The sequence below is a fragment of the Salvelinus namaycush genome, chromosome 3 (assembly GCF_016432855.1).
Source record: "Salvelinus namaycush isolate Seneca chromosome 3, SaNama_1.0, whole genome shotgun sequence".
Taxonomy (NCBI): domain Eukaryota; kingdom Metazoa; phylum Chordata; class Actinopteri; order Salmoniformes; family Salmonidae; genus Salvelinus; species Salvelinus namaycush.
The window spans coordinates 75,364,614-75,375,516 of record NC_052309.1 but is presented as its reverse complement, the minus strand read 5'-3'; the positions used below and the strand labels follow the sequence as shown (position 1 = coordinate 75,375,516).

Below are 10,903 nucleotides of genomic sequence, written 5' to 3'. Positions count from 1 at the left end.
TCCGCCTCCACAAAATACATCAATATCATTGGTTGGTCTACGTGTCAATTTAACGAAACTACTCCTAATCGTATCACGATTGGCCAAGTTAAGCTGTCAATCATCAGTGACGATAGGTACTGCTGACAAAGATTTTTATAACTAACCAAGATAGGCCACAGACTGTCGTTTCCAATGGGAAATAGTGGGCAAAAGCCAAGCACGAGCTAGCGAGATCCTATTAGCCAGTTCTTCTGCATATTTCCGTTAGGGAACGCCTACTCTGTGAAGTGCGCGTGCGCAATAGCTCGATTCGCCTTTGCACTCCTTCTAAACAACGCGATTTTTTAAAACTTTGACAAAGGGCAAAATCTACCAATCTTAGTCCGCCTGTTGTCTTTCATTAACATTTTAGATTGCATTTTCTATTTTGTAATCTAATACCTTATAACAACGTATTGGGCAGAAGTAAATTAAGCCACGAAAACAAATATAATTTTACATATATCATAAATGATCGCGTTTTTATGAATTTTATGATATAATGTTGAATCTCATTCAAAAACATTTGGAACATGATCCAGGAAGTAGGCGGGACTTTCATAGTTTATTAAATTAATTCAGTCACAAAGATTGACCATGGTCTTGTTCTGAACAAGCACACTATTGTATTAGTTTCACGTCAGTAGTAGTTTCACAAAAGGTTGCACCCAATGCTAGTAAAATTAATTTGAGTTTTCTGAAGATTAAATATGTGCAAAACAAGTAGGAATAAATGTTAATGTTAATCTTATTGGTCGTTTAAGTCCTTTCAGTCTGTCCAATTTCAGTCTTTCCACATGTGCAGTTTAGGCCTTTGAACCTCATTGGAGCTCAGGGTATTGTCCTCAGACAAACAAGTCCCAGAAAGGACAGAGTTTCAGTAAGCCTGTGGAGGGATCTCTGAGCTCCGCCATGGGGATAATAACGATCGTTCCATGTCAATGTCTAATCCAGTGTAGCCGGACATGCATTCATCCAGTGCAGCCTCCTTCAAAATAATGTTTTTACCTTGAAATTAAATGAATAGAGGACTCTCAAAGTGGAAGCAAAGACTTCTCAGTTTTTCCATAGGGTTACGTATATGGATGTTATATAAACTGTACAGGGACATAAGGCATCAAACATTTCACTGCAGCAAAGTCTATGAACTTTCATGTAAAATCCCTTTTGTCTAGGAAGATTGTGAATGTGTCCGCGCTGCAGTGATGTACCCCACAAACACAACAAGTGATAAACATAGAAAAGAGGTGTTCAAAAATAAAATGTAGTCAGAAATAAAATAAGCAGTAAAAAATATGTGAATTGTCCGAAACAATACAAACACTACAAGATGTTGAATGTATTCTATGAATGGTTAGACAATATTAATCTCCAGTTCTATATCCGTGATTCCAGAGTGGAGGAGAAACTCCACTGGGTAGCCGAGAAGTAGGGGAAGCTATCTGAGTCTGGACGGGAGTGTGATTCTAAGGATTTGCCGGTATGAGAGCCAGACTGGGTTAGGAACTCCTTCACATGTCGTGGCAGTGCATGGAGCAGCCAGTCCTCCACCAGCAGACCTTCTCTATGCAGTCCTGAACAGCAGCCCAGCTCCATGGGCAGCTCTTCCAGACTGTTGCTGCGCAGGTCCAGGCAGGACAGCTGGCTCAGGTTGCTCAGCCCTGGAGGCAGGGAACCCAGGGAGTTGTGGGATACATTCAGGCTCCGCAGCTCCAAACAGCGACTGAAGAGCTCTGGAGGCAGGCTCTCCAGCCTGTTCCCACTCAGGTCCAGCTCGGTGAGAAATGTCAGCGCCCCTACCTCTGCTGGCAGCTCGTCCAGCAGGTTTCCAGCCAGTAGGAGGCGACGTAGGTGGTGGAGGTTGAAGAGGGCCGGGGGAAGGCTCTGGAGCTGGTTGTACCCCAGGTCCAGGAGCTCCAGAGCACGCAGTACACCAACACTAGCCGGTAGGGCCAGAACACGGTTATGGGCCAGCCTGAGGCAGGAGAGGTGGCGGAGGTGTGCCAGCCCTAGGAGCTCCTCCAGGGTGCGCAGGCTGTTGTGCTGCAGGTCCAGGGTGCGCAGGCTGGTGAGGGCCAGCAGGGCAGAGGGCAGGCGCTCCAGGCGGCAGTCCTGCAGCTGCAGCTCGGTCAGGCCGGCCACACGCCGTAGGCCCGTCAGCACCAGCAACCTGGAGCCCTCGTTGTGGATCTCCAGCTTCACCAGGCTCCCTGCCACCTCCCCCAGCTCCCCGGGCACATGCTGCAGCATGCCCCTCAGGACCAGCACCCGGAGGTGACGGAGCTGCCTAAGGCTTCCCAGGGCCCAGCCACGGCCCACCCCGCCCTCGCAGCCCAGCCGGCCAGAAAGGTGCAGCTCCTGCAGGCCGCGGAGAGAGTAGACCCAGCCAGGGATCTCTGCAGCCTGGGTGAAGGTGAGGTGCAGGGCCTCCAGACGCTCCTGCAGAACCACCAGGGAACCAGGCTGCATGGCTGCAGTACAGTGGTACAAATGAAGCTCCCTGTTGTGACATATAAAACAATTGAAGCCCCTTGTCTAGAACACACCAAACACTTCTATAAAGTGTATATTGTATGTAGATTATTTCAATATTTGGTGGCTTCATTGTTGGCTATATGGCTCACCTGAGTGAGGTCATGTTGGCCACCTGTGCGGGGAGCTTGGCGTCCGTGATGAGCTCCAGCTTGAGCACCACCAGCTGGCTGAGGGTGAAGAGGGCGGGGGGCAGGCGCGGCAGGGCCACCAGCTGCAGCAGGGGCCGTCCCTCTGGGTCGACCGTGGTCATGGAGCGCAGCCTATCGGCACCCCAGCGTCTCTCCAGGCTCTCCTCCAGCAGGCGTGTCTCGCTGACGGGTGACAGGAAGACGGAAAGGCGCTGGGCCAGCAGGGGGTCGTACTGGTCAGCCATGTGTAACAGGAAGGCCAGATCATTACATAAGTCAGGGACATCCCTCATGGAGCCCAGCTCCCTCAGTTTGTTAAAGGAGTATTGACGCAGGGAGCTGAGGGGAGCACAACCACAAACAGAGCACTGTATAGTTAACAACAAAGGTACTAAGAGTGTAATATGCTGCAGACAGGGGTGGAAAAAGTACCAAATTGTCATACTTGAGTAAAAGTAAAGATACCTTAATAGAAAATGAATCAAGTAAAAGTGAATGTCACCCAGCAAAATACTACTTGAGTAAAGTAGTAGTCTAAAAGTATTTGGTTTAAATATACTTAAGTATCAAAAGTAAAAGTATAAATCATTTCAGTCTTTACATTAAGCAAACCAGACAGCATGATTTTCTAGTTTTTTAAATTTACGGATAGCCAGGGGCACACTCCAACACTCAGACTTCATTTACTAATGAAGCATTTAGTCTTTAGTGAGTCTGCCAGACCAGATGCAGTAGGGATGACCAGGGATGTTCTTTTGAGAATTGCGTGAATTGGACTGTTTTCCTGTCATGCAAAGCATTCGAAATGTAACAAGTACTTTTGCGTGTCAGTTGTAAAAAGTACATTCTTTTCCTTATGAATGTAGTGAAGTAAAAGTAAAAGTTAGTAAAAAATATAAATAGTAAAGTAAAGTAAACTACTTAAGTAGTACTTTAAAGTATTTTTAATTAAATACTTTATACCACTGGCTGCAGAGGAAAGCCAATTAAAATAGATTGGGAAAATAAAATGCAAATTACAGTCACAACACTCATAAAAATTTTGCCACTAATCTGCTATCCAGACCTGTGGAGGATCCAGCTGAGGGTGTAGATGCTCAGCAGGCCAAAGAGCCCCACCAGGCTGATGTAGGCCAGCAGCAACTTGTGGAGGACAGAGGCCAGGGCATGGGTACACTCAAAGGCACTGTAGCCAGTCAGGGCATGGGCCTGGGGGAGGCAGGTGTGGGTGAACGAGATGGAGCTCATCAGAGGAGTGGTGTAGCCCACTATCAGCACCACCAGCAGCAGCTTGAACACTGTCTGGGCCAAGTACACCTACAGAGAGCAGAAAACAGGGATAGTGAATGTGAAGGTGTGGTATGGTAAACAGATACATCAAAAAATAGTTCAGACACGTTCCGTAAATGACCCCTGACCTTGTAGATGACTTCAGAGTTCTCACAGTGGGAGCGGAAGCGGTGCACCCTCTCGAACAGTGCCCTGGCCTGCTCCCCGTCACTCCGGTCCAAACTGGCAACCCGCCGTGAACCATCCAGCACCACAGGGGATTTTGAAGCCGGGACATGGGTCCGGGACAGAGACATGGAGGACAGGGAGGAGGTCCGGGAGAGAGTGGAGGGGCAGGGCGAGGGAGGGGTGGCAGTGGGTGCGCTATCCGATCTCACCAGCAGGGGGCTGTCTGTGCCCGAGTCCAGGCTGGACTGGCGGTTGCGGGATACGGAGAGTGAAGACAGGAGAGTAGGAGGAGGCATTTGGAGATCCTGGGGGCCTGTCTCCTCCCCTCCCTCCTCCTGGCGGGCGGCATGGGACAGGGCGCGGGAGGTCCAGGGAGACTCACAGCACTTGGCCAGGATGATCAGGAAGTGCTCTATGCGGGCGGAGGTGAGGGGGAAGTGGAACCAGAAGCAACCGCTGGCCAATAGCACCAGGGACTGGAGTAGAGCCACATAGGGGAAGAAGCGGGAGTACCAGGGCAGGGCCTCGTGGTAGCACACCTGGCTAATGTAGACATACTGCTGGTAGTCCAGGTGGGTGCGTCTGCCCCTAGCAGGGGTCCAAGGGTTGGCTGGTAGGGGGGATGCTTTAGTGGGGGGCCTGTTAGGGGGGTGGGGTTGAGGTACGGCACCACTGCTGGAGGAGGGGTTCTGGTTAGTGGGGGTGGTAGTGAGGTCCAGGGGGAGACACACCACCCTGTCGCGAGATAGCAACAGGGTGCCTGACAACACAGATACCATGAGCATCAGCACCACCAGGTACTCCATGAATACCTCCCACCAGGGCTTCAGCAGCTTGGAGCTGCCCTGACGCTCACTCAGAGAGGCCAGCTCTGACAGGCTGAACATGGCTTATGTTGGGTGAAGGACTGACTAACAAAATGGTGGAATAGTGATTCTGCTGTCACCAACTCCAATGCTTATTGTGCCAGGATCCAGACCTGAAAGGAATCAGTTGCAGCCCTCCAGTGGGACCAGACCCAACATTTAAAAAATACTGGTGTAGGAGATTTGACTGTTGGGAAAGAGACAAAATAATCAGAAAAGGAAGTGAGAGGAAAAAGAGCACTTTATAGGAGACAGACTATTTACAAGACTGGACTCTAGTTCAATCCTGTACGTTCTCCCCCCAACCAACAAGTCTTGTGGTTTAGAACTGTTACAGAGAGCTTTGTTAAACCCTATCCTGCTGAAAGAGAATATGATTCAAAACTACTTGTGTAATATAGTTTAAGGTAATAGGGTAATGTGTGACATGTCGTTGACTGTAGATTTAACTGAATGAGAGGACGTTTCTGGCTCCTGGTTGTCTTCTTCATCCCCCTGACACACACTGCCATATATTAGGCAGTAGTCTAGTCAGTATACCAGTGTGCCCTGGTTATGACAGGTAGGGTACGCTAGAGGAAAAGTGCACTACAGAATATTGGAAGTGTCGTTCGCATTGTGTTACACATTAATGTGAGTGTGACATTGGAATGCACTATTTTAGTAGCCAATATTTAGGCTAAGATTTGCATTTAAAGTTAATCCGTTATTAAATCAGATGCGTTAATTATTCTCAAGCGTTGTTAAATAACACAATGCAAAAATAATAAAACTTACCTGTAACCACAGCACGTTTGTCAGACAGCTTTTTCTTTCACAAAAACGTTTTCTTGTCTGTATGCTGCTCAAACAGTGTCTAGAAAAACAACAGTGAATTGCGCGGTGCATCGCTCTGGGGTGACTAGTCCGGTGCGGTCCGGTTCTCTCAAGAATATAACTTCATAAAAAACTTTTTCTATTGCGGGCGGTGACTGGTGTTGAGAGTGGAGCGCCGCGGCAGTGGTGACAAACACGGGGTTTTGGCTCTTTAACGGTTGTCATGACGAAGTGAGATGTTGAGAAGAAATCTAATTATTTTCCGTAGCCAAAGCCTTTTATTGCAATAGAAGGCTCTGCCTGTATCCTAGGCCTACTCCCCCCCAAAAAGTATTATTACAAAAAAAATAAATGACTACAAAAAAATACAGTGTCTTTTGTGCTTATTTATTTCACCCTGGCTGGCACATGTTCCCTCTTACAGTAGCTTATAGGCTTACAATTTGTATAATGAGACTCCAATAAACCGAAAAGATGAAGGCTACTGTTCAGCTGCCGGGGCCAGGGAGATGAAGCCTTAATGAGCTGTTTAGCTAGGCTACATATAATTCAAATTACAATGCATCAAATTTCTTGTGAGATTTGTATAAATTTTACATGGTCCCTTTTAAATAAACGTAATAAATAAATAAAATGAACTCATGGGGTTACTTATTCGAACAATCAATGGACATTTGGAGACGAATGAGCGGGAGGACCGCTGTAAATCAAGGGTCAGTGCTATCCGGGATCCTTGGGACATACCCAATTGAAGTTGACATTTAAAAGGGTTATGGTAAGTGTTAGGTTGTGGTTAAGGTTAGTGTAGTGGTTAAGGTTAGGGTTTAGGGTAGGGATTGCACTGCCCATCAATCAAGTAGTCCAGAGCGCGCAGAGAGCCGATTATGACGTGCCCTGGGCTCCTTCTACGCAACAATGTAATTAACGGCGTAATTGCAGTTTTCAACACAGTGGCTCATTTGCAAAGTTTCACTTGCTCTTGTAACATCTGATTTTACAGACTGCGAAAATTACTGTAGCCTATGATTGCAAGACTCCGGTAAGTAGAAGGCTATTATATCTGAGATAAAATGCCTGGTTTTAGTCAGTAGGCCTATTTGTTTAAAGGTAGGCTAATTTGAAATCAATAAATAAATCTCTCTTGCAATGAGATGACTCCCCCAGTCATGCCCAGGAGAAGCGCGAGGCTAGTAACCGGAGGGTACTATAACCAGTCCTCTGATGATGAGTCTTCCTCCAGCATCTCCTACAGGGAGAGCCCCTTCAGGTGATTATATGTATGAGTTCATCTTGCGTGTGATCTTTTTTGTATTGAACGGTAGTGTTAGAACAGTGTTAAAACTGTGTGTGTCCCTCTCAGGGTTTTTAATAAGAAGATAACTGGGGGACATAAGGATTCTTCCCGATCCAGTCAGGCCAGCAGCACTGTCAGTGCCACCAACTTCACCAATGAGCGAAACATCAATGCTGATGACATTGGTACTGCAGACATCACTTCCTGTCCTACCTAGTTGGTGTTCACATTGCCAACGTCTATTAGCCCCTTGTGTCGACTAGTCGCCTGTTCTGAGATCTGTTTGTTCTGTCCTTCCAACTCCTGTGGTCATTGTCACGCCATGGCAATGGCCATAGGAGTTGGCAAGACAACACAAACAGATCTGGGACCAGGCCTACCCTCTAACCCCATTGCTTGGATTAGACATGTGTGTCAGTCTGAAATAATTGAATATGTATACACAATATACTGTATATGTCTAAAATACTCAACCTCCCTTATCTTTCTCTATCTGCCTTTCCCATATCCCTCCCTATGTCAGACTTGGCTCCGACATTGAGGGCCACCCAGAGAAGGCAGACCTTCCTGTCTCCTCCTAGTGTGGCCCTGGAGCCCAGCCTGAGCTTCTCGAGCATGAGCTACAGCTCTGGCTACTGCTCTGACGAGCCACAAAGGCTTAGGACATGCTCCAGCAGGAGCTTCTCTAGTGGAATTGGTTCAAGAACCGGTGCTAGCTGCAGTGAGTGCAATGTGTTTGTGTTTGTGTACGAGAGACAACATTAGAGACAGCTGGTCTCTATGCTCGTAGTTTGTTTGTTAGCATTAGCTGAGCGTTAGCTTTGGCTCTATGTGTTTACCCTTGTAGCCCGTTCATGGTTGCCTTCCTGGTTGCCTTTCTGGTTTGCCATCCTGCTCTTCCTCCTCCCCTTTCTTCTGACCTTCGGTGAGTGCTACATCACATTTACACATCTAAATGTCCTCCTAATCAACTAGATGTCCTCTGTGTAACTAGTACTACAATGTCTTCCCAGCCGTATTCCTGTTTTCGACTGTATTCCCCACCACGAACCTTAATCTGATGACCCGACCGACTCAACCTGACCCTCGACCTGATCTGACTCAAAAGACTACGGTAGGACCTGTTTTTCATCTGTCTAATACTGTACTTAGCCCTACTGTTTGTCTCATATCTATTATCTATGCCTTGATTGGGTGAATGCAGCATTGAAGTTATGAGCCTGATTGTCCAATAAATATTGTTGAATCTCTTTCTACAGCATGGAACTCCTATCATGAATTCTGCTTTCGAAATGCAAATGGACACTATACTGGTGAGAGAGAGAGAGAAAGTGAGAGAAGGGGGGGAGAGAGAGAGAGAGAGAGCATGCTGAAAATAGGTTGGGGTCAATTCCATTTTAATTCCATCACTTCAGGGAAGTACACTAAAATTCCAATTCCTAGCCTCTTATGCTTTTCAATTACAATTTTTTTTTATTTAAATTGGAGTTTGGTTCACTTTCTCAATTGACTAGAATTGAAATGGAATTGACCTCAATCCTGATGGACATATTCATTTGGTTATCTGACTTGTTGCATGTGTGTGTCTTGCAGAGAGAGATTGAAATTATGAAACAGAAAGAAAACCAGCAACGGGACATTTCCGAGGTGAGACGCGTCAATCTAACCCTTTAAATTGACATACCTTCAAAGTTTAAAAAGACTGCCCAACGTTGTGTTTCGTCCAATATTCTTTAATTTAGGTGTCAATAATTGCCTCTCAGGAAGGAATGAAGACAATTTAATTGAATTGAGGTGTCTTCCCCTATAGATGTTACAAAAAATGACTAAGGACCTGAGGTGTATGAAGACCGAGATTGACGACATGAGAGTGAGGGTGGACAGGTGAGTGTGAGCCAGTCCTGAAACTAGCTCAGTGCCTTGCCTCTAGCTCCTAGCCCCTAGCTCCTACTCCTAAAAGTTATGTTGTATTCTATTCTACAAGACAAACCTCTCCCAAAATGGAAAATAAAGTTGTATTGTATTGGTTTGTATTGTATTGTCTCTAGTGCGGACTTTGAGAGTGTGCGCTTTGATCGTCGCCTGGATCAGGAAGCTACAGAGTTCAGCAAGCAGGTGGCTGATCTACAAGAACACCTACTCTTTACTAGAGGAAGAGTTAGGGCCCTGGAGGACGTCAGCGACACGGTAACACACACACACACACACACACACACACACACACACACACACACACACACACACACACACACACACACACACACACACACACCCTTTATTTCCTAATGTATAATCTCTCTGTTTCGGTAGCTGCAGCATCAGGTGACCTCTATAAAGAACCAGCCTCCTCCCGCTCTGACACCAACCAACACACACCTGACCCCTGAGTTCAAAGAGGCCACGGGCAAATGGCTCAGAGATAGATTGGCCCAGGTACAATGGCTTGCGAAAGTATTCACCCCCCTTGGCATTTTTCCTATTTTGTTGTCTTCCAACCTGGAGTTAAAATAGATTTTTGGGGGGGTTGTATTATTTGATTTACACAACATGCCTACCACTTTGAAGATGCAAAATATTTTTTATTGTGAAACAGACAAGAAATTACACAAAAAAATTAAAACTTGAGCGTGCATAACTGTTCACCCCCCCAAAGTCAATACTTTGTAGGGCCACCTTTTGCAGCAATTCCAGCTACAAGTCTCTTGGGGTATGTCTCTATAAGCTTACACATCTAGCCACTGGGATTTTTGCCCATTCTTCAAGGCAAAACTGCTACAACTCCTTCAAGTTGGATGGGTTCCGCTGGTGTACAGCAATCTTTAAGTCATACCACAGATTCTCAATTGGATTGAGGTCTGGGCTTTGACTAGGCCATTCCAAGATATTTAAATGTTTCCCCTTAAACCACTCAAGTGTTGCTTTAGCAGTATAATTAGGTTAATTATCCTGCTGGAAGGTGAATCTCCGTCCCAGTCTCAAATCTCTGGAAGACTGAAACAGGTTTCCCTCAACAATTCCCCTGTATTTAGCGCCATTCATCATTCCTTAAATTCTAACCAGTTTCCCAGTCCCTGCCAATGAAAACAATACCCACAGCATGATGCTGCCACCACCATGCTTCACTGTGGGGATGGTGTTCTCGGGGTGATGAGAGGTGTTGGGTTTGCACCAGACATAGCGTTTTCCATGATGGCCAAAAAGCTAAATTTTTGTCTAATTTGACCTTCTTCCATATGTTTGGGGAGTCTCCCACATGCCTTTTGGTGAACACCAAAATAGAATTTTTTTCTTTAAGCAATGGCTTTTTTTCTGGCCACTCTTCCATAAAGCCCAGCTCTGTGGAGTGTGCGGCTTAAAGTGGTCCTATGGACAGATACTCCAATCTCCGCTGTGGAGCTTTGCAGCTCCTTCAGGGTTATCTTTGATCTCTTTGTTGCCTCTCTGATTAATGCCGTCCTAGCCTGGTCCATGAGTTTTGGTGGGAGGCCCTCTCTTGGCAGGTTTGTTGTGGTGCCATATTCTTTCCATGTTTTAATAATGGATTCAACGGTGCTCCGTGTGATGTTCAAAGTTTCAGATATTTTTTTATAACCCAGCCCTGATATGTACTTCTCCAAAACTTTGTCCCTGACCTGTTTGGATAGCTCATTGGTCTTCATGGTGCTGCTTGCTTGGTGGTGCCCCTTGCTTAGTGGTGTTGCAGACTCTGGGGCCTTTCGGAACAGAGGTATATATACTGAGATCATGTGACACTTAGATTGCACACAGGTGGACTTCATTTAACT

The 10,903-nt window shown here is 46.3% G+C and overlaps 1 protein-coding gene across 1 annotated transcript; it reads right to left on the bottom strand.

The window, feature by feature from the left end:
• Positions 1 to 1,398: 1,398 nt before the first annotated feature.
• LOC120044036 (volume-regulated anion channel subunit LRRC8D-like) lies at positions 1,399 to 5,029 on the bottom strand. The gene is made up of 4 exons (XM_038988628.1): positions 4,352 to 5,029; positions 3,751 to 4,001; positions 2,646 to 3,023; positions 1,399 to 2,521 (listed from the first exon to the last, which is right to left on the bottom strand). The coding sequence occupies exons 1-4, from the start codon at positions 5,027 to 5,029 to the stop codon at positions 1,399 to 1,401; spliced, it is 2,430 nt and encodes an 809-aa protein (XP_038844556.1).
• Between the last annotated feature and the right edge of the window lie 5,874 nt (positions 5,030 to 10,903).

Excerpts from the sequence above, each read along its gene's own strand:
- LOC120044036 (XM_038988628.1), bottom strand. The coding sequence starts at position 5,029 with ATGTTCAGCCTGTCAGAGCTGGCCTCTCTGAGTGAGCGTCAGGGCAGC. Across the intron at positions 4,002-4,351 it reads GCACAGACAGCCCCCTGCTG|GTGTACTTGGCCCAGACAGT; the intron begins GTGAGATCGGAT and ends TGCTCTCTGTAG. Across the intron at positions 2,522-2,645 it reads GCCAACATGACCTCACTCAG|GGAGCTTCATTTGTACCACT; the intron begins GTGAGCCATATA and ends ATGTCACAACAG.